The sequence below is a fragment of the Salvelinus alpinus genome, chromosome 13 (assembly GCF_045679555.1).
Source record: "Salvelinus alpinus chromosome 13, SLU_Salpinus.1, whole genome shotgun sequence".
NCBI classification, from domain to species: Eukaryota; Metazoa; Chordata; class Actinopteri; order Salmoniformes; family Salmonidae; genus Salvelinus; species Salvelinus alpinus.
The window spans coordinates 2,029,179-2,053,353 of record NC_092098.1 but is presented as its reverse complement, the minus strand read 5'-3'; the positions used below and the strand labels follow the sequence as shown (position 1 = coordinate 2,053,353).

Below are 24,175 nucleotides of genomic sequence, written 5' to 3'. Positions count from 1 at the left end.
TGTGTGGGTGAAACATTTCAGTTTGTCAGTGATGTGAGTGGCTCTGCGGTCTAAGGCACTGCATCTCAGTGCTAGAGGTGGCACTACGGACCCTGGTTCGATTCCAGGCTGTATCACAACCAGTCGTGATTGGGAGTCCCATAGGGCGCCACACAATTGGCCCAGCATCGTCCGGGTTAGGGTTTGGCCGGGGTAGGTCGTCATTGTAAATACGAATTTGTTCTTAACTCACTTGCCTCGTTAAATAAAGGTTAAATAAATAAATAAAATACCCAGAGGAACTTGACGCTTTCCACCTTCTCCCTGCTGTCCCTTCAATATGGATAAGGGGGTGCTCCCTCTGCTGTTTCCTGAATTCCACGATCAGCTTCTTTGTTTTGTTGATGTTGGGTGAGAGGTTATTTTCCTGGCACCACATTCCCAGGCACTCACCTCCTACCTGTAGGCTGTCTCGTCTGCAAACTTGATGATTGAGTTGGAAGCGTGCATGATGTCGTGGAAATTCATACTGAAAGAGACTTTGTAATTTCTTCAAACAATCATCTTTATTTAATACCGATGAATTATTGCAATAATGAGACTAGTCAACCCAACACCCTTGACTGTTGGGTCGGGTAGCTTAACCTTTACCAAAATACAGAGTTCTTTATATAGCTGACACTAAGAATGCTTAGTCATGGCTGGTTCCACCCCTCCCATATAGATTGGGGGGGCACCATAAACCACTCCGGGTTCATCCTGTGGTAATCTGCCTCTGGTGTTGTTTCCCAGATGCAAGAATGATTAGACACAATAAGAGTTTTGCTCTACTCCTCCAGGAATAGAGCAATGGATTGCCAGCTGGATTGCCAGCTGTAGGTCTTTAGGCTCCTCTCACTTCACACAGACATCTCATGAGAAAGTACTCATCAAAGCTATTTGATGCATAAACAGTATAACATAATCTTGTAGTTTTGCTCTCACAGTGGCCACTGTTGTATGGCCACACTTGAGAGTGTTTTCTATCCAATAGTAATAATAATATGCATATTGTACGATCTAGAATAGAGTACGAGGCAGTTTAATTTGGGCACGATTTTTTCCAAAGTGGAAACAACATATTGACAAGAAGGGTGTCAGTAATTTCAAACCCCATAAGGTTTACATACCAAATGTCATTGCCCCATGTCCATCGATTCAGTTCTAGTAGCCAGTTGTTGTTGCCCATAATGGAATCATCTAACTCGCTGGCCCCTGAAGCCCCATGAGCTTCCGAATCGAGAAGCAGTCTAGCTAGCGTCGCAAATTAGCTTTTTGTTACCTCGCTGAGCTGTTTTACAAGAAAGCGGCTTAGATAACTCAAACACTGTTAGCAAGCCCTCTGCAACAATGCTATTGGGGCACGAGAATATTAGATTTGTCATTTAGTGTTAAGTTAGCATATTTTTGCATATGTTCTAATATGCATCTACAGTACTCATATAGTGTGGCCATCTTTGAATGCATCAATGTTATTTTCTTGAAGTCTTTGTGATGAGTCCAAAGACCTAATTTGGACTGAATATGACTTTTATCTGTGAGAATATTTTTTATGATTAGTTGAAGCATTAGCGTTACATTGTCAAAAAAGTGAATTGTTAATAGTTTCTATATTTTTGTAAGATATCAATGCCAAACTTAACATGGTTCATTGTGTTAATGCCTTTGATGAAGTTTAAAGTTGATAGGCCACTGTGAAGTGGATTTAAAAAGGATTTAATTGGATGTATCAATAACTCATCCATATCTTAACCAATCCCTTAACTAACTTAAGAGATGTACCATGGGTCTACATACCAAACATTTGGTGTTATTTGGACTTATGGTTCATGAGAATAAGTTTGTCATTAACAAAATTTCCAATATGGAGGAAAATCTATCTTGACGCCTGCATACAAAGTTTCAAGTCTCCAGGTCAAACAAGGTGGCTGATATAAGGGTTTAAGTGAGTTTGCTTATAACAGCGCCACCTATAGGCCAATCGGTGCCATTATTTTTGATCAAGTAATTCATGGTCTCTAGTTTCTGTATGCCAAATTAGATTATTTTGTACCAATCTAGTTTTAGTTATTTGAGCCCCTAAAAATTTGCTGTGAACCCCCCAAAAATGGCCAAACGTAATTTAAATGGTGCCAATTTTAACAATCTCATTTTAGTAGGCTATTTAGTATCACATGCACATACTGTATGCCAGTCTCATTAAGACTGCAGAACAGGCAGAGTACAAGCTTAATTAGCCTTTAATCACAGAACACAACATAACACATTAAAGGGATACTTCGGGTTTTGGGCTAATTTCCTACTTACCCAGAGTCTGAGGAACTCATGCATACCATTTGTATGTCTCTGCATGCAGTTTGAAGGAAGTTGAAGGTAGCATATCATTAGATTAGCGTAATTGCTGAAAGTCAATGGGTATGTACTACAGTGGTTTCTCCTTTAAAAGTTGTGTCATACTGCGGCACACCTTGCATGCTGCCGCAGCATTCTGTGGCACGTCATTTAATTACAAGCCATTTTTTCTGTTACTTGCTATTGCTAGTTTGACCATCAGAGGGCATCTTTGAGAAGCATTTGATAGTAGTCCATATTGGTATTACCAGAGAATTTAAAACCTTTTTTGTAATAACATACTATATGGGATTGATTTAAAAAAATTAATGAATTAGATTAATATTATGGTGTTTCTATTCAGAGAAAAACAAAAAACAAAACCCTCAGGGTTTCTATGGCGCTGTACAACGTGACATCGGGAGTAGGCTACAGGATCGGAGGATTCGAAATTGTTTGCCTTCATTAGACATCTTTGTTCCAATATTTCTGTAAATCAGTGATATTTATTCCCATAGTAATTCGTTATAGATCTATAACTAAATCAACATCTGCATTTTGAAAGAGTATTTTTTATCATTATTTTATTAACGAAATGTGTTTATTAGGCTACTGTGCGGTCTACAATACATACTGTATGTAGTAAACATGGGAATGTGCCTAATTCCTTACATAAGAGAGAGCAGGCCATGTCTGTACTACAGAATGCGGGGCAAGTGGGAGACCGGGGTTCAAATCCCCGTTGGGGAGGAAGGAGTAGGCTGGCCCTGTAAATAATATTTTTTTCTCAACTGATTCCATATGTGTTATTTCATAGTTCTGATGTCTTCCCTATTATTCTACAATGTAGAACATAGTAAAAAATAAAGAAAAATCCTGGAATGAGTAGGTGTGTGCAAACTTTTGACTGGTACTTGCTTAATTAATTGGAGGATTCTAAATTGTTTGCCTTCATTAGACATTACTCAACACTAGTGAGACTCATTTCACCTATGGTAGGCCTACAGTATATCTAAAAATATTTTTTTCAATGACGTTACTCTCTGCCAATAATTACATTTAGAGGATTGGAGGACTCTAAATTAATATCTAAGGGGCATTTTCCGTTAGAAATTATCACAGATCCTAAGGGGCTTTAATATAATTCTAAATTAATTTACTTACTTACTGACTTTTGTTGCAGTGTCATGTACACGTTTAAAGTGGCGTTAAAATACAAAACAAAATTGACAATACAACTTTCATAACATTTACATACCAATAAAAAAAGACTAGCCTGCTAGCCTTATTGAGTCGATAGGAACATTAGCCTTATCTATTTAGGAGGGATATCACACCTGGCACAAATGATTGTCTAGTTCTGTTTTTCCCGCTGACGGGTGTCCTATACCTGCGCCCAGAGGGAAGTAGTTCAAAGTCCGGGTACAGGAGGTGGCTTGGGTCTGAAATTATTTTGTGAGCCTTGCGGAGGGCCCTGACCTTAAAGATCTCCTCCAGGCCTGTCTGTTTGACTCCCAGTACCTTGCTTGCTGTGGTGATAATCCTTCTCAGCATATTTCTCTGTCTGACAGTGGCATTGCCAAACCAACAAACAATACAAAAAGATAAAATACTCTCAATGAAAGATTTGTAAAACAGTACAGTATAGTACAGTCTACATTAAAAGATCCCAGTTTTTTTAGATTAATTATTATAATTAATAATAATAATCACTTTGATTAAAAAGTAATGATATTTTGGAGATTTCGTTTTCATTTAACCGAGAAAAAGGCAAAAAAGCTGAAATCACTTGCTTATATTCAGTCAACACATATCACAAGAATATCATGGCATATTTGAACAAGTCATTCGTTATGGATCCATAACTAAATAAACATCAGAATTTTTAAATAGTATTTTATCATTATTTTATTAACGAAACATAGGATACAGTACATACTGTAGTAAACATGGGAAAGTGCCTAATTCCTTACATAAGGGAGAGTAGGCCATGACCAGGCTTTCTCGTGACCTCAAGTACTCATTAACTCTGTCTTTAATGCTTTTCCGGTTGCATCAGTCATGGACGGAAACTTCTGAGACATACTATTAATGATTAACACCCGGAGGTTCATTGGTAAGCCACATTTGCCTTAGGATCCATCCCAATTTGTATTCTGTGCCCACTCGTGGTATCTCTCTTCGGTTACACATCTCCACCTGACTCTCCGCCAATAGCGCCTGGCTCTGGACCAATGCGTCAGCTGTCGCCCGTCTCTTTGCCCTCAGAGAATGTTTCTCTTTCTGATGGTCTGCCTTCAATGACCCGATCTTGGTCTTCAAAGTTTGAATCTCACCCATGAGCATCTTCATCAGATGAGCAGAATGGTACCGCCCTGAGCCCCCATCGATTACAGTGGCCTATGATAGAAACTGCAGATCAATTAAGAATTAAAAGTGACTCCAACACACAAATGCTGCGTACACATTTTAAGAATCTAGCTTAACTAACCGCTTTCTTGGCAACCATGCGTTTTTTCGTTGGCCTGTTGTCCAGCCCTTTGTCCACTGATCTCCGTGATGGTTGTTGACATGGTTGTAAGCTCTGCAAAAACACATTCATGTTTTTAGTACACAATTATCGATTTTATTATAGAGTATGCATACTCATTGATAGGCTATATACCTTCTCTCCTTTTTAAAAAAATAAATAAAATGCTCTGAAACCAAAATAGCTTTAGTTTTGGTGATCCTCTTAGCTCCGGCTCATTTTCAAGTCCTCTGGTGGTTACAGTCCTAACCTTGGAACAGGTAGCACCATAGAAAGAAGCTGGTGGTTACAGTCCTAACCCTGGAACAGGTAGCACCATAGAAATAAGCTGGTGGTTACAGTCCTAACCCTGGAACGGGTAGAACCATAGAAAGAAGCTGGTGGTTACAGTCCTAACCCTGGAACGGGTAGCACCATAGAAAGAAGCTGGTGGTTACAGTTCTAACCCTGGAACAGGTAGCACCATAGAAAGAAGCTGGTGGTTACAGTCCTAACCCTGGAACAGGTAACACCATAGGAAGAAGCTGGTGGTTACAGTCCTAACCCTGGAACAGGTAGCACCATAGAAAGAAGCTGGTGGTTACAGTCCTAACCCTGGAACAGGTAGCACCATAGATAGAAGCTGGTGGTTACAGTCCTAACCCTGGAACGGATAGCACCATAGAAATAAGCTGGTGGTTACAGTCCTAACTCTGGAACAGGTAACACCATAGAAAGAAGCTGGTGGTTACAGTCCTAACACCATAGAAAGAAGCTGGTGTTTACAGTCCTAACCCTGGAACAGGTAACACCATAGAAAGAAGCTGGTGGTTACATTCCTAACCCTGGAACAGGTAGCACCATAGAAAGAAGCTGGTGGTTACAGTCCTAACCCTGGAACAGGTAGCACCATAGATAGAAGCTGGTCGTTACAGTCCTAACCCTGGAACGGATAGCACCATAGAAATAAGCTGGTGGTTACAGTCCTAACTCTGGAACAGGTAACACCATAGAAAGAAGCTGGTGGTTACAGTCCTAACCCTGGAACAGGTAGCACCATAGAAAGAAGCTGGTGGTTACAGTCCTAACCCTGGAACAGGTAGCACCATAGATAGAAGCTGGTGGTTACAGTCCTAACCCTGGAACAGGCAGCACCATAGAAATAAGCTGGTGGTTACAGTCCTAACCCTGGAACGGGTAACACCATAGAAAGAAGCTGGTGGTTACGGTCCTAACCCTGGAACAGGTAGCACCATAGAAAGAAGCTGGTGGTTACAGTCCTAACCCTGGAACAGGTAGCACCATAGAAAGAAGCTGATGGTTACAGTCCTAACCCTGGAACAGGTAGCACCATAGAAAGAAGCTGGTGGTTACAGTCCTAACTCTGGAACAGGTAGCACCATAGATAGAAGCTGGTGGTTACAGTCCTAACTCTGGAACAGGTAGCACCATAGAAATAAGCTGGTGGTTACAGTCCTAACCCTGGAACAGGTAGCACCACAGAAATAAGCTGGTGGTTACAGTCCTAACCCTGGAACAGGTAGCACCATAGAAAGAAGCTGGTGGTTACAGTCCTATCCCTGGAACAGGTAGCACCATAGAAAGAAGCTGGTGGTTACAGTCCTAACCCTGGAACAGGCAGCACCATAGAAATAAGCTGGTGGTTACAGTCCTAACCCTGGAACGGGTAACACCATAGAAAGAAGCTGGTGGTTACGGTCCTAACCCTGGAACAGGTAGCACCATAGAAAGAAGCTGGTGGTTACAGTCCTAACCCTGGAACAGGTAGCACCATAGAAAGAAGCTGATGGTTACAGTCCTAACCCTGGAACAGGTAGCACCATAGAAAGAAGCTGGTGGTTACAGTCCTAACTCTGGAACAGGTAGCACCATAGATAGAAGCTGGTGGTTACAGTCCTAACTCTGGAACAGGTAGCACCATAGATAGAAGCTGGTGGTTACAGTCCTAACCCTGGAACAGGTAGCACCACAGAAAGAAGCTGGTGGTTACAGTCCTAACCCTGGAACAGGTAACACCATAGAAAGAAGCTGGTGGTTACAGTCCTATCCCTGGAACAGGTAGCACCATAGAAAGAAGCTGGTGGTTACAGTCCTAACCCTGGAACAGGTAACACCATAAATAGAAGCTGGTTTGAAGAAAACTATGTCCATTTCGTCTGTTTTCTTTGGTCGCAATGTCATTTATTTTTTATTAAGAGCTCGTTTTTGAATGGTAACTGTGTTAAGGGTGGAGTTTTGGGCGGGGGGAGGAAAGGCATGACTTTCAGGTTACAGTGGGCTATAAGTATACAGCAGCTTGCCGATGGTCCTCACTTTAATTATACTGTAGCACCATGATCAGGATCTCTATTCATTTAAGTGAGCATATTAGGCCTTTCAGGATGAACGGAAAATCTACTGGACACATTTCAAAAATACTGGTAGACTTGGGGATTTTGGTCACGGACAGTGCTATTCGCAAACACTATCATCAGATGCCTGTTTTACGCCGAACTCGAAAGCCCAGGAAACTGAACAGGTACAGTAGGCTAAGATAATTTAATGTAGGCCTAATAATGCTAAAAATAATGCTTAAATAAATCGACTACTGGTCTTTACTGTATGCTGCACATTTTCACATTTTAAAACACTGATCAGAACAGTAACCATGTGTGTTCGCTTGTTTTGTACTGTTCTGTAGTTTCGACCCAATGATTCATCTGACAAACAAAGAACTTTGCGTCCTGAAGGCCCAGTCGTGGATCAAAGCTGGCGAGACATTCAATCATGTCATCTCCGCCCTTGAGCAATTTGCTCAAAGATGAACTGGTCAAGGCCATCAAGATGTTTTGGCTAGAGAAATTGACGATACAACAATGCAACAAATACATTGATAATCTCAGCAAGGTTTTACCTGTGGTCGTGGAGCTGGGTGGAAGTGGACTAAAATGTAGCTAATGTAAACATCCGCATTTGAATGTCTTTTTTCTTGTTATTTTATTTTATTAACAAAAGCATAAAGATGTTGCAGAATAAATACAGTACTGCTGTTTTGAGGTAGAAATGTAACACTTAAGCATCGAATACATTGCAAGTTGGGGGATTTTCACAACAGTACCCGGGTTATAAAAACTCTATTGTCCTGCTAATAGGAAACATTTGCATGATGGGCTACACCTGCTACAGTTGTGAAAATGTGCTACATTTTTGACCAGTTGCAATTGTAAGTAGGCCTAATAAAGCCTCAAAGCCTACCTCAGCCAGTTAAGTTATTTTATATAGGTCTAGGCTCTGAAGAAATAGACTCCAATTAAGCCCTCTTGTTGTTTGTAAAGTCAAATTAAAATGAAGATTATTGTTGAAATGAATTGCTCGACTGGTGTAGGTTTTCTCCATCTGTTGGTGTGCAACACTTGCATAACAAGCTAGCTATATTTTCAGCACCAGCCTACCCCGGCCAATGAAGGCCTACCCCGGCCAAACCCGCTGGGCAAATTGTGACTCCCAATCACGGTCGGATGTGATACAGCTTGAATTCGAACCATATATATATATACACAGTTGAAGTCGGAAGTTTACATACAGCTTAGCCAAATACATTTAAACTCAGTTTTTCACAATTCCTGACATTTAATCCTAGTAAAAATTCCCTGTCTTAGGTCAGTTAGGATCACCACTTTATTTTAAGAATGTGAAATGTCAGAATAATAGTAGGGAGAATGATTTATTTCCGCTTTTATTTCTTTCATCACATTCCCAGTGGGTCAGAAGTTTACATACACTCAATTAGCATTTGGCATCACACCTAGCTCAAGTTGGGGAGGGGGGGTTCACACCTAGCTCGGCTATTTGATATACTAATTCTTTAGTAAAGGTTGAATAGTCTATTGTTCAGCTAATAGCCCATCCTAGAAACGCTGTTAACAGAATTCACAGCCTGCTACGCTTGTGAGAAACAAATAAAAATACTTTTCCCCCTTTCCACATGTTAAAGATTCCAAATTAAAACGTTTTTTTTTAGCCACAATCGGCCCCAACCTCAATTAATACATTTGGGCCCAGTGGATAGTGTGCTGGACTTCGGGCTAGAATGTTGAGGGTTCGAAACGTGCTCCGTGCTTGTTTCATTACATTATTATGCACGTCACTGAGCAAATAGCCTTGGATTGTTACTCCTATCTCTTTCCTCGCTCTCTTCCACGCGCCATTCAGCATGCCTGTGGTCGTGCTGGCAGGATGTACTGTTTTTTATTCTGTATATATGAAATACAAAATCATGTTTCTAGTCTATTGCATAGTTACAATGTGTAATCATTGATGTCCCAGGAGCAGGAGTGGTAAACAATGTTGAAGTCTATAATTGTAATACATACATGCAGACAGCATCATTCACAGAATGGAGTTTGATACACCTGGTATTGGATATGACAGAAATAAACTAGCAAAATAGTGATTTTCGTAAATTAACTTTATGGCAAAAAAATATGCACAATTGTTTCTAATTGGTCCCAATCCCGGATCCGGGAGCACCCCCCACAGTAAAAAAGCTGACTAGCATAGCCTAGCATAGCGTCACAAGTAAATACTAGCATCTAAATATCATTAAATCACAAGTCCAAGACACCAGATGAAAGATACACATCTTGTGAATCCAGCCATCATTTCTGATTTTTAAAATGTTTTACAGGGAAGACACAATATGTAAATCTATTAGCTAACCACGATAGCAAAAGGCACAACTTTTTTTTCCCACCATTTTTTTCCTGCATAGGTAGCTATCACAAATTCGACCAAATAAAGATATATATAGCCACTAACCAAGAAACAACTTCATCAGATGACAGTCTGATAACATATTTATTGTATAGCATATGTTTTTTTAGAAAAATGTGCATATTTCATGTATAAATCACAGTTCTACATTGCAGCTGCAATCTGAAATAGTGCCGAAGCAGCCAGAATAATTACAGAGACCAACGTCAAATACCGAAATACTCATCATAAAACATTTCTGAAAAATACACAGCGTACAGCAAATGAAAGACCAACATCTTGTGAATCCAGCCCATATTTCAGATTTTTTAAGTGTTTTACAGCGAAAACACAATTTAGCATTATATTAGCTTACCACAATAGCCGGAAACACAAGCCGTTTACCAGTAGCAAAGGTTAGCGATCGTAACAATCCAGCAAAAGATATATAATTTTTGAATAACCTTGATATACTTCATCAGATGACAGTCCTGTAACATCATATTACACAATGGATATAGGTTTTGTTCGAAAATGTGCATATTTAGCAGCACAAATCGTGGTTATACAATGTGATTAGTAGCAACATTTCAGGCAATCTGGCCGGCGCCATCTTGGAGAGGCACCTAATCTAATCGATAACTAATCGTAAACTTGACTAAAAAATACAGGTTGGACAGCAAATGAAAGACACATTAGTTCTTAATGCAACCGCTGTGTTAGATTTTTTAAATTAACGTTACTCGACATTCAGCGTGCGTTACAGCGAGACCATGCCTAAATCAATGGCGGACTAATAATTTTACATCTTTCCACAGATATACGAATTAACATCATAAATAGCTCTTACTTTTGGATGATCTTCCATCAGAATCTTGGGCAAGTGGTCCTTTGTCCAGAACAATCGTCTTTTGGTTGAAAGATGTCCTCTACTCCTGTAGAAATTAGCTGCTAACGCCGATGTACCGGAGAGGTGCCCAACTCGTGATAACGCCTGACAAAGAAACTCCAGAAAATCGCAATAAACTGCTATAAACTGCTATAAGTCGGTTTAAATTAACTACCTTATGAAGTTTTTAAGACAAAAAACTAATTAAATCAGAGCCGGAGATATAGAACTGCTAAACCGAAAGCTTTTGAAGACGCCATGCCGGTTTCCCTCATGCGTCAGGCGCCTCGTCGAAAAGGTCGGTACTTCCGTTCCAAGAGGTTTTATACTCCCCCAGATGGTGCTATCCGCTCCATTCAAAGTCTCACCGCTTACTGACATCTAGGGGAAGGCGTATGCAGTGCATGTAGCCCCATAGCTTATAAGGGAATTTATAAACCGACCCTGGAACAGAGACCTCAATTTCAGAAATCTCACTTCTTGACAGGAAGTGAGCTGCAGAATGAGTTCTGTTTCACTCAGAGAAATAATTCAAACGGTTTTAGAAACTAGAGAGTGTTTTCTATCCAATAGTAATAATAATATGCATATTGTACGAGCAAGAATTGAGTACGAGGCAGTTTAATCTGGGAACGAAAAATCTTCAAAGTGTAAACAGCACCCCCTATTGAGAAAAGGTTATTAACTAACATATTCCTCTCAATTGTAATTTTTTTTGCTTGACTCGTTATGACGTTATAACTACTTACATTTGCCTCCCCGTAATGTTGTCAGCCATCTTTGCTGAAGAAAGTCACCAGGAAGGGGTGGTTCCGCGTCAAATTCGTCATTGGAACCACTCGATATGATTGGTCATATAAAAACCTTGGGACCCAAATGCATAATGAGTGCTCTAACTCCCCCTTGTGGTGGTCTGGAGCAATGAAGCCGTGACTCTGGGTACCTCTAAGTCCCGCGGTGGAACCACTGTAGCCAGATCCTCTCAAAAGCAGGGAAATGTACCTTCTAACTACTCCAAAGCTGTGTGGCTAGCACTTTGTACACTAAGTATTTTTTACAAGTATATATTCAACTATAAGATTATACAGTGCACTCGGAAAGTATTCAGACCTCTTGAATTTTTCCCAAAAAATATTACGTTACAGACCCTTTACTCAGTACTTTGTTGAAATACCTTTGGCAGCGATTACAGCCTCAAGTCTTCTTGGGTAATACACCTGTATTTGGGGAGTTTCTTCCATTCTTCTCTGCAGATACTCGCAAGCTCTGTCAGGTTGGATGGGGAATGTCGCTGCACAGCTATTTTCAGGTCTCTCCAGAGATTTTTGATCGGGTTCAAGTCCGGGCTCTGGATGGGCCACTCAAGGACATTCAGAGACTTGTCCCGAAGCCACTCCTGCATTGTCTTGGCTGTGTGCTTAGAGTCGTTGTCCTGTTGGAAGGTGAACCTTCGTCCCAGTCTGAGGTCCTGAGCGCTCTAGAGCAGGTTTTCATCAAGGATCTCTCTGTACTTTGCTCTGTTCATCTTTCCCTCGATCCTGACTAGTCTCCCAGTCCCTGCTGTTGAAAAATATCCCCACAGCATGATGCTGCCACCATCATGCTTCACCTTAGGAAAGGTGCAAGGTTTCCTCCAGACGTGACACTTGGCATTCAGGCCAAAGAGTTCAATATTGCTTTCATCAGACCAGAGCATCTTGTTTCTCATGGTCTGAGAGTCCTTTAGGAGCCTTTTGGCAAACTCCAAGCAGACTGTGATGTGCCCAGCTCCAGCTACACTTGTATTAACAAGCAACGCCTAATTTTTACCGAATTCTCTCATTCTGAAAATGAACCACATACTGTAGAGGGAAAACATTACTGTTGGTTCACAGATAGTAGTTAGTTCATCAGCTAGTTTTCATAACAATCGGTAATCGTAATTTTTGGACACCGATCATGGCCGATTACATTGCACTCCATGAGGAGACTGTGTGGCAGGCTGACTACCTGTTACGCGAGTGCAGCAAGGAGCCAAGGTAAGGTGCTAGCTAGCATTAAACTTATCTAAAACAATCAATCATTCAATCATAATCACTAGTTAACGACACATGGTTGATGATATTACTAGTTTATCTAGCGTGTCCTGCGTTGCATATAATCGATGCGGTGCCTGTTAATTTATCATTGAATCACAGCCTACTTCGCCAAAAGCGCATTCGCAAAAAAAGCACTGTCGTTGCACCAATGTGTACCTAACCATAAACATCGATGCCTTTCTTAAAATCAATACACAAGTATATATTTTTTAAACCTGCATATTTAGTTAATATTGCCTGCTAACATGAATTTCTTTTAACTAGGGAAATTGTGTCACTTCTCTTGCGTTCTGTGCAACGGAGTCAGGGTATATGCAGCAGTTTGGGCCGCCTGGCTCGTTGCGAACTGTGTGAAGACTATTTCTCCCCAACAAAGACAGCCAACTTCGCCAAACGGGGGATGATTTAACAAAAGCGCATTTGCGGGGAAAAAACACAATCGTTGCACGAATGTACCTATCCATAAACATCAATGCCTTTCTTTTAAATCAATGCACAGAAGAATATTTTTATAAACCTGCATATTTAGTTAAAAGAAATTCATGTTAGCAGGCAATATTAAACTAGGGACATTGTGCCACTTTTCTTGCGTTCATTGCACGCAGTCAGGGTATATGCAACAGTTTGGGCCGCCTGGCTCGTTGCAAACTAATTTGCCAGAATTGTACGTAATTATGACATAACATCGAAGGTTGTGCAATGTAACAGCAATATTTAGACTTATGGATTCCACCCGTTAGATAAAATACGGAATGGTATTTCACCGTTTTATTTTCGAAATTATAGTTTCCGGATTTGACCATATTAATGACCTAAGGCTCGTATTTGTGTGTGTTATTATATTATAATTAAGTCTATGATTTGATAGAGCAGTCTGACTGAGCGATGGTAGGCAGCAGCAGGCTCGTAAGTATTCATTCAAACAGCACTTTACTGCGTTTGCCAGCAACTCTACGCAATGCTTCAAGCATTGTTTATGACTTCAAGCCTATCAACTCCCGAGATTAGGCTGGTAATACTTAAGTACCTATTAGAACATCCAATAGTCAAAGGTATATGAAATACAAATGGTATAGAGAGAAATAGTCCTATAATAACTACAACCTAAAACTTCTTACCTGGGAATATTGAAGACTCATGTTAAAAGGAACCACCTGTTTTCATATGTTCTCATGTTCTGAGCAAGGAACTTAAACGTTAGCTTTTTTTGCATGGCACATATTGCACTTTTACTTTCTTCTCCAACACTTTGTTTTTGCATTATTTAAACCAAATTGAACATGTTTCATTATTTATTTGAGACTAAATAGATTTTATTGATGTATTATATTAAGTTAAAATGAAAGTGTTCACTGTTCATTCAGTATTGTTGTAATTGTCATTATTACAAATATATATATACAAATCGGCCGATTTAATCGGTATCGGCTTTTTTGGTCCTCCAATAATTGGTATCGGTATCAGCGTCGGCCTCTAGTGGATATTGAGGAGGTCCAGGGAGAAGACATGGAAGCCTGAGTGAAAGACAACCAAAGCTTTAGTTTCTAGACTATCATTTTACAGATGTATGTTGAAAATGTTTTTGGGAGATGCGATGGATCATTGGGGATCATTCAATATTCCGTTTCTTTTGTTGTTCAGTGAAATCATCCCATGTGAAGAGTCAACTCATTTAATTATTTAAATTCGTAACTAAATGTTTTATTTGATTTTTATTGTAAGGATTTAATAATTTGCAATTATGTCTACTTATGATAAGGTAAAAGTTTTATGTTTCTGTCTCCATATGATATGGTAAAATATCCAATGCAAAAGACATCAACATTTAAATGGTATTAATCCCATATATTCCCGTTAATTCCCTTGGAAAGTTTCCACCTCTGAATATTCCCCAAAATGTGCATCTGTGGTAGTGAATGTATCTGTGACAGTAAATGTGTAAAATTGGGAAATCTATTAATTCCCCCCGGGAAATCTTTAGATTATCTGTCACACTGTTGTGTACATTTCCCTTCTCATTGGTAAAACTAAATTATCTAAGGTCTGAACAAGCCTTCACTGGAAAGTAACTACATAAACCAAGGGTGTCAAACTGATGTCTCGGTGAGTCGGGTTTTCGCTCCTTGTTTGTTTTTTCAATTGAGGTAATTGATTAGTAAGGAACTCCCCTCACCTGGTTGTCTAGGTCTTAATTTACATGAATTGGAAGGAAATAACAAAAACAGCAGACAGACGGCCCTCCAGGAATTAAGTTTGGCCGATTCAATCCGATCTCGCTTTGTCGTCTATGCTCCTTATAAAGGTAATTTCCGATTGAGCCAACATATGCAGTGTTTACCAAGACGGTAACATTACCTTTTAACCCTAACCCATTATCTGCTTGTCCTCTCACTATTGTGTCTCAGCACCAGAGGAGCTGTTCAACAACCTGCCTCCCTCACAGCGCTCGCCCCCTGCACTCGTCAGACACAGTTTCACAGGCCTCTCCTCGTCCCCCTCCTGCTCACGAGCTCCCCGGCCTGCCTCCGGACATGACCATTTCCTGTTAACCCCCGGTGAGCTGTTTCTTCCCTCCAAACTCGAGAATACCAATAGAAAACAGTTTGAGTGCCAGAATCTGATCTAGTGATAAAACTAGATAAAACTACCAACTCTGAACCACATATACCCTCAGTGGCAAGGGTTAGATCCATCAGATGGCCACAAATCTGCCGCCTCCCTATCCCTATTCCACTGTCCTTTAAAAAAGCTTGATTCTACAAAATGCATATCTCTGATACCAAAGTTCTCCTGACTTCAGAGTCTAGGGAGTTAGTTTTGATGTTGTCGGCACGAAGCCCCGATAATGAATGGGGCTCTGCTTGTACTGGTTGGTTCTCCTCTGTCTTTCTCACTCAAACACCCACACACAGCCCCCCCGTTCATTACAACTGTTTGATTTTTAAATCCAATCAACCAGGGTTCTCAACTCCCCAGGAAAAAAATAACATTTGAGAAAACCAATATATGCATTCATTTTGGAGGAGAACGGAATATGGAATTATAGCGACAGCATGTCCAGACCAGTGGGTCACAGCTCCTCTCGCTGTGTCACCTGGTCTGCACATCTGCCAGGTCTGTGCATCTGTCACTCTCATCCACTGTAATTTAAAAAATGAAAGGCCACAATTCTACGTGGATAGAGGACAAACATGCAGTTATTGTTTGAAGTGTAGACAATCTTTTCCCCTCACAGTTGTAAATGGTTTGGTTTCAGATACTGTGTTTGATATGCTGAGCGCTGTGGCCCCTCTGCCCCCTGTGAGGAGACAAACGGGGGACAACATGAAGAGCCCTATCCGGACATCACAGTCCCAGGAGTACGACCAGTTACCCCCCACCCAAGGTACAATTTAATACTGTAGGATTTTTTATTATTGAATAGTTTCGCTTTTTGAATGATTTAAAATACAATCAACAATAATGCATGCAAAAAAACAGTTAAATATCTGTGGATTGATGGGGAATTGTTAGAAAATGTTATGGGTGAGAGGGATGAGGTAAAAGGAATGGCAAATAAGTCTGGCTGCATAACCTACTGCACATTTTGAAATCATGTGACTAAACAGAACAAAAAGAAGAAGAAACTATACTATGAAACAAAGATAAATGATATAAAGATTGATAGTACAAATCTTTGGAGCACCTTAAATAAAATCTGGGTCAAAAAGGCAAACTCAGCTCCATCATTTATTGAATCAGATGGCTCATTCATCACAAAAACCACTGATATTGCCAACTACTTTAATGATTTTTTAATTGGCAACTTAGGCATGACATGCCAGCAACAGACGCCGAACCAACACATCCAAGTATAACTGACCAGATAATGAAAGACAAGCACTGTTGTTTTGAATTCCATAAAGTGAGTGTGGAAGAGGTGAACAAATTATTGTTGTCTGTCAACAATGGAAAAACCACCGGGGTCTGACAACTTGGATGGAAAATTACAGAGGACAATAGCGGACGATCCTATTTGCCATCTCTTCAATCTAAGCCTACTAGAGAGCGTGTGCCCTCAGGCCTGGAGGGAAGCGCAAGTCATTCCGCTACCCAATAATAGTAAATCCCCCTTTACTGACTCAAATAGCTGACCAATAATAGTAAAGCCCCCTTTACTGGCTCAAATAGCTGACCAATAAAGCATGTTACCAAACCTTAGTAAACTTTACATGAAATAAATGAACAACAGGCTTTCAGCACGATTATAGGGAAGGGTATTCAACATGCACGGCACTCACACAAATGACTGATGATTGGCTGAGAGAAATTGATAATTAAAAGATTGTGGGAGCTGTTTTGTTAGACTTCAGTGCGGCTTTTGACATTATTGATCATAGTATGCTGCTGGAAAAACATAGATGTTATGGCTTTACACCCCCTTCTTATATTGTGGATTGAGATGTATCTGTCTGACAAAACACAGAGGGTGTTCTTCAATGGTAGCTTCTCCAACATAAGCCAGGTAGAATCAGACATTCCCCAGGGCAGCTGTCTAGGCCCCTTACTTTCAAAAAATCTTTACTAATGACCTGCCACTGCCCTTGAGTAAAGCCTGTGTGTCTATGTATGCAGATGACTCAACACTGTACACGTCAGCTACTACAGAGACTGAATTGATTGCAAAGAGCTGCAGTTAGTTTCAGAATGGGTGGCAAGAAATACACCAGTCCTAAATATTTCAAAAACTAAAAGCATTGTATTTGGGACAAATCATTCACTACACCCTAAACCTCAACTACATCTCGTAATGAATAATCATGTGGAAATTGAGCAAGTTGAGGAGACTAAACTGCTTGGAGAAACCCTGGATTGTAAACTATTATGGTCAAAACATATTGATGCAACAGTAGCTAAGATGGGGAGAAGTCTATCCATAATAAAGCACTGCTCTCCTTTCATAACAACAATATCAACAAGGCAGGTCCTACAGGCCCTAGTTTAGTCACACATGGGTTGCACTTCTGGTCAGGTGCCACAAAGAAGGACTTGGGAAAATTACAACTGGGCCAGAACAGGACAGCACGGCTAGCCCTTAAATGTACACAGAGAGCTAACATTAATAATATGCATGTCAATCTCTCATGGCTCAAACTTCTTGTTTTTGTAAAAAGTATTGACATGTTGATACTTCTTAAACTAATAAACTGTCTGTTTAAACTACTAGCACACAGGTCAGACACCCATGCATAACCCACAAGACATGTCACCAGCGGTCTCTTCACAGTCCCCAAGTCCAGAACAGACTATGAGCCATGACTACATGAAACTCTATTCCACTTCAAGTAACTCACGCAAACAGTAAAATCAGATTTAAAAAAAAACTGATTAAAAATACACCTTATGGAACAGTGAGGGCTGCGAAAATTCACACACACAGGTACAAACACACACATACAAACACACATATCATACAGACTATACACACGTGTACACCTGGATTGTGTTGTAGTGGCCAGAGGGCACACACTTAATGTATTGTGAAATCGTTTGTAAAATGTATTTTAATGTTTAAAAATTGTATAATAGTGTATATTACTGCCTTAATTTTTGCTGGACCCGAGGAAGAGAAGCTGCTGCCTTGGCATAATAAATAATAAATACAAATGCATGATTCCATTATTGATAATGAATGAAACTTTTTTGAATAGCTCTTAAAGCCCCTCATGCTAAAAGCCACTTGAAAGAAGCTTTTTACCTACCCGTCATCCATTGACTTATCCATTCAATTTTCTTTGCAGTGGACGTAGATTATTTGCAGGCACCTGCCAGGCCGCCTAAGCCGCTCCCTCGGAAGACCCCTCCGGACATCCATCAGAGGAAGAATCATGGGCAGGACTCAGCCAGTGAGAGTACAGACGCCAAAATCGCCAAACTCATGGGAGAGGGCTATTCTTTCGAGGATGTGAAGAGGGCACTCATGATTGCTCAGAACAAAGTGGACGTGGCACGGAACATTCTCCGAGAGTTTGCCTTAGTGGCCCCTAGACTCAAACTATAACTCTGAGAAGGGGACCCAAATAGGAGACAACTTGTGCCTCTGTGTGCGCTGGGGTAGAAGGAAAGGGCTTATTTTATCTTGTTATCCCTCGCTAGCTCGTTCTGACCAAAAAAAGGAGAGTAAGCTTGGAAAACGCTGATCCGTGGACTGCATTTTTCCACAGATCGGGAGTCCATCCACAACTATCTGTTCGAAGCTAAATCAAATCAGAGAGACAGAGAACAGAGTTTGTCTACCAGCATGTTAATCCTGTGATGGAAAGAATTCAGGCGAGCTTTGCTAGTGCTGGCCTCTGCGTTACCCTTCTGCTCCTGCCACTACTGCTGCTGATCCCCCTCCCCACCTGCCCATCCCCCAGCCTTTCATAATCAGCCAATCAGGGATGGGATGTCTGTAACAAACTGTTACAAAATGTTCTTCTATGTTTATTGACGTTGTTGCCTATGGTCCTTATTCCATCTGTCTCAAACATACCTAAAGACCCGTCCATCACTCTCAATCACCTAATTCTCTCTATCCTTCTCTCTCCATCTCTCTGAGAGGTATACTAGTGTGCAGTCCAGTAAAGATGGTGTTCCTGGTGCCCTAGCTGAATTCTCTGTCTTAATGAGCTGCTGCTGTGGTTGTTGTTGTTGTAGGAAGAGGCTGGGAGAGAGAGAGGCTTTTGAGTGGTGTTATTGACTCCCAGAAGCTCCCAGGTCCGTAGCAGAGGCACCATTAGGCCACTCTGGAGGTCCACTATTGGTTTTTCTAATTCCTTCCTCCCAGCAACAACCTGGTGAATATACAATAAGCAACGGGGTGGGACAGTAACATGACCCTTAACGGTTCCTCTCGTCTCAGAACCACAGATGAAACCAGATGCAGCCTTGTGTGTTTGTGTGCGTGCATGTGCATACGTGTGTGTTTTGTTTTGATTTCTTCAGTGAAAGACAACCCCACTGAAAGTATTTGTTAACTTGAGGGGGTACATGCATTCCCGAGACATTCCGCTCAAGGCACAAACCGTTATTAGTACACTTTTGCTCTCAGATTATAGAAAAACGTATTTTTTTTTTTACGTGCCAAAATTAAGTTAGATAATGATACCACCGAGCCAATACCTTTGCGTTGACTGGTTCTACAAATGAATATACATTATGTGTTGTTAGTTCTTGTTTACATTTAAATGGGAGGACTGCTCTTGTGGATCACAAATGGAGAGGACAACCACTATTACACAGATAAGTCAATATTATTTTGAAATCCTGTTGTTGCTTAGTTACTGTATGCCGAAATATGTAGACGCATTCCCACACAACCGGAGACAAACTGTACGTCCTAATTCCAGGGTGCATTGCTTTGACACGGGTGTCTTTCAGAGAGAACCTCTGAGCAACTACGCTGCTCCTAATGTGACTCTTGCGTCATTAGCCACCGTCAGGGATTTCAAAGTGCTTCAAGTCGATATCAAGAGGAATGCCACACAAAGCCCAAAAAGACGTGAATAAAAAAGGAGGCATTTTCCCTTCACTCCCCCTGTGTCAACTACCTATTACAGTACCATCCCTGGCTTTGTCCGTTTCAATAAAATAACCGCATTATTTCTCCTCTCCTATTTGAAGCTTTATTTTGCACTGGTCTAATTATTTTTCATCTTTAAACTTGAAAGTCTCAAAGTGAACATGTTTTATTCCATCTGGCTCGAAAAAAGGAAGGGGGGGGGAGTGAAGTGGCCTTCATTAGGTTAGAAGTGGTGGTTTTCTCATTCTGTTTCTCTCTCCTGCCATGAATTTTGTTTGATGAAAATTCGTTGTGGAACGTGTTAAGCATTGTGATGTGTGCAATTAACTTAGACATTATGAAAGCCTTCACTTCATGATTATTGTCATTGTTCAGTAATTAAAGTAACCAGTGATTTGTTTTGTTTATACATTTTTTTTGTTTTCATAAAAGCCAGTATTAACATGAGTCTTTCATTTTTGAAAATGTATTTGAACCTTTATTTAACTAGGCAAGTCAGTTAAGAACAAATTCTTATTTACAATGACGGCCTACCCCGGCCAAACCCTAACCCAGACGACGCTGGGCCAATTGTGCGCCGCTCTTTGGAACTCCCAATCAAGGCCGGTAGTGATACAGCCTGGAATTGAACCAGGGTCTGTAGCGACGCCTCTAGCACTGAGATGCAGTGCCTTAGATCGCTGTGTCATTTGGGAGCCCATGATGTATGCAAACTCATTTATAGGGTGGAGGAGTTTTCCACAAAACAATGCAGTTTGTTTTGTGGCATAATATTGGAAGGTCTGACTTGGAAGTTGAAGCTTAAATTTGCTGTGATTGTCTGACTTGAACATATACGAAACGTGTAACCAGTGTAGCTTTAATACATTTAATTTGTATAGCGCTTTTCATTACAGCAAAAATCTGAAACAACAAAACATGATGGAAATGTGTTTTTGTTTAAATTGGTGCTGACATACCTTGAAAGAAAAAAAACACTACTTAAAAATGTACACTTTATTCTCAACAAAAGTACAAAATTCAGTATTCACAATACCTTTTTGGCCTTCTCATCTTACCCTCTTTGGTTTCACTGTTGACCTGATTATACTAAATTAACTAAATGCATGGAAACACAACTTTCCTATCATACTTTTACCATCATCCTCACCGTTTCAATTACAGTCCTTCAGACCCTAAAAAGAAAACCAAAACACACAAAAAATCTCTGCTGTTTTATGTAACTCTCATTCCACCATAAAGTACATTTTCAACAGTTTAAATAATGAACGTTCGAGGTTGAAATCAGAATGTATTATGGGTGGTACTAGTAGGCATGCCGAAGTGCAGCTAACCTGACAGGTCTCACACAGTATAAATAGAGCAAAACACACGCTGGACATTCACACCCGACGTATTTACAGTGAACCCGCTTAAACGGCAAAACAGAACCATGAATAACTACACTAGTAAATGGCCTTTCACTACAGTATGACACCGGAGAGGGAAACAATAACAGAGATGACAACAACACCGTTTTAACTGAAAACTGAGAGAGATGCACAATAAAAAATATATTAGTGTTATGACTATATCTGATTTAACAGGTAAGAGGGAGCAATGTCCGCAGATTCGTCAGAATGCTCCATGTAAAACAACAGTTCACAACAACATGTGCAACTCAAGTCGGGCGAAACATTTCAGAAAAACAAAAAGGGTAGCTACATTTTTGTGCAGAACGGCTGGCAAATCTGACCTGCAAATGTCTTGCATCGTTACACCATCAACCAATTAGATAAAAGTGAGCTGATTTGCATTTTGTGGAGATGTTTGAGGCTAGCGGCATTCAGTTTGTTGGTTCCAAACTTACACCGACAACCAACTGAGTCATAATATATATATATATTATTCTCTATCTTAGAAATTGGGATGAGGCATTTGCCTCACCTTATTTAGTTTGTAGCTAGTAAGTGAGACCCAATGAAGACAAGTTGCACTAAAATAAAACTCGTATTTGTGATTCAGCCAATTTCTGATTGTCCAGCACAACAAAAAGTGTAGCCCCAATAATTGAATTGGTGAGACTTGCAATTGGCAGCGACACTAAAAGAAAAATGTCCAGATATTTCCATTTGCCACTTGTCCCCAGGGGGATAACAAAGAACGTTTATGGGAGTAACAAAAAAAGGTGCAGCTTCAAAAAAATCGAGTGTAAAGATTTGAAATGTAACCTCGAGGAACAGAGGGGTAACAGCAGTGTAGAGCAGCTAGGTCACCTAAAAGGTGTACAGTGAATTTGACATTATTTTTACTAAATTAAAACAGAAAAAAAAAAAGAAGACAAACCCACCACACCATCACGACACGCTAGACAATTGAGCATTCTCCAGGAACACAAAAAGAAAATGAGAAGCAGTCTTCAGTGCTGACTGAAAATCAATTAACAACACAAAATGTTTATCTTTTCTTCCTCTGAGACTGTGGGTCGGTGGGTGGGACTGTTCATCTGGATTAGGAAGCATTCTGCAATACATGCTGCTCATTTGGAAGCCAATCAAATGCCTTCGTTTCGGTGTCGTTCCAAAGGTCAAGGCCTCTTCTACTTATTTCCTGAAACAGAAATCAATGCACTCATTTTTAACAGGACTTTTCACCATTTTAGATGGGAAAATAATCAAGCATCAAACTGTATGTTTGAGTCCTGTAAAAACAAGATTTCTTATCAAAACAGAAAAACTCGTCTCGCCACCAACATAGCAAGGTAAATGTCAAATTATATTTTAAAAACGATCAATTCGGTGCATTGTCAGTGCATACCTTCTTCGTCTCTCGAGTACAGCCCGGCTGTCTCTACACCTTAGCTGTGCACTCCTCCAGTTTCTTGCTCTCTTCGGATGTTCCGGCTTCCTTCTCTCCTGTTTTCCAGCTCCCTTGTCTGAAGAAGAGATTCACTTTACTTAAAACTCCTATTTTTATGTAATTCTCCCCTCATTGTAATATACTTATTACACTTTGGGCTAAACTTACTAAGCCAATGCACCAGGTGCAAAGTTTGCATTTACTTCAATGTCTTATACGTTCTCAATCTTTAGTGTACCTTTTATTCCGTCCTCAACGTTTACGTCCCTCAAGATTTAGGTTTGTAAAAGATAAGTGCATATGCTTAATAAATCTGTCCCCTTTTGTTTTGGGCAGGAATATGATCATACTATACAACTAAAATATAATGATACGTGTAAGTGTGTACCTTGATTTCATGTAAAGCCAATAGGCCAGCCCCATAACAGCAGCAGCTATGATGAGCACAACAACAAAGATCACAATCCATATAGCCTGGTCCGAACTGTCTTCCTGTGCCCCTACAAACAAAACAACATGTCAAATAGTGCACCAGCAAAAACACTGTCTACTCTCTGTCTTTCTCTATCTCACACACACAAAGATGAATAGTACTGTATGAGTGGGCAAGCAAAACTAAATGAAGATGTGGGAGCCATGTTTGTATGAGCACTACTGCTGTTAGTTTGGTTGTTTATGGGGATGACATTTGAGAAGGGTTTGTCATGCCGGGCTGTTCAATCCCCAAGAGCGTCAACAAAGCCATCCAAGGCTCCCGAGTGGCGTAGCGGTCTAAAGCACTGCATCTCAGTGCTAGAGGCGTCACTACAGACCCTGGTTTGATTCCAGGTGGTATCACAACCGGCCGTGACCGTCCCATAAATAAGAATTTGTTCTTAAGTGACTTGCCTAGTTAAATAAAAGGTTAAATCAATAAATAAAAGGCTCTCGGGAGTCTAGGTATCAGAAGATACAGTGTAATCCAGTACCAGATGATTTCACCTCTACCCAATAGTCAACAGGGTTGGTATCGCTTCAAATTAAGTAATACTCATAGAAAATGATGGGCTTTAAAAGGAAAAAATACATAATTCACGCCAACCCTGGTAGTTGGTGGCCCTGTATGGTTCAGTTTGTGGATTGTGGGTTCGATTCCCAGGGCCACCCATATGTAAAATGTATGTATGCATGACTAAGTCGCTTTGGATAACAGCGTCTGCTAAACGGTCATTATTATT

The 24,175-nt window shown here is 40.4% G+C and overlaps 2 protein-coding genes across 6 annotated transcripts in view; one reads left to right on the top strand and one right to left on the bottom strand.

The window, feature by feature from the left end:
- Nucleotides 1-20,202, top strand: part of cblb (Cbl proto-oncogene B, E3 ubiquitin protein ligase) — a 187,275-nt gene extending 167,073 nt beyond the window's left edge. For 2 of the 3 annotated variants that reach the window (XM_071337485.1, XM_071337486.1), the window contains 3 exons: nt 14,983-15,132; nt 15,834-15,962; nt 18,358-20,202. In XM_071337485.1, coding sequence (XP_071193586.1) covers nt 14,983-15,132; nt 15,834-15,962; nt 18,358-18,617 — 539 coding nt within the window. In that variant the 3' untranslated portion in view covers nt 18,618-20,202. Of the gene's footprint in view, nt 1-14,982; nt 15,133-15,833; nt 15,963-18,357 lie in introns of those variants that run through there. The other variant, XM_071337487.1, reaches the window with a different exon arrangement.
- Nucleotides 20,203-20,974: 772 nt separating this feature from the next.
- alcama (activated leukocyte cell adhesion molecule a) overlaps nt 20,975-24,175 on the bottom strand; it is a 71,934-nt gene continuing 68,733 nt past the window's right edge. For all 3 annotated transcript variants that reach the window (XM_071337489.1, XM_071337490.1, XM_071337491.1), the window contains 3 exons: nt 23,347-23,458; nt 22,917-23,034; nt 20,975-22,709 (listed from right to left, as the gene is read on the bottom strand). In XM_071337489.1, the coding sequence (XP_071193590.1) occupies nt 22,950-23,034; nt 23,347-23,458 (197 nt within the window). In that variant the 3' untranslated portion in view covers nt 20,975-22,709; nt 22,917-22,949. The remainder of the gene's footprint in view (nt 22,710-22,916; nt 23,035-23,346; nt 23,459-24,175) is intronic.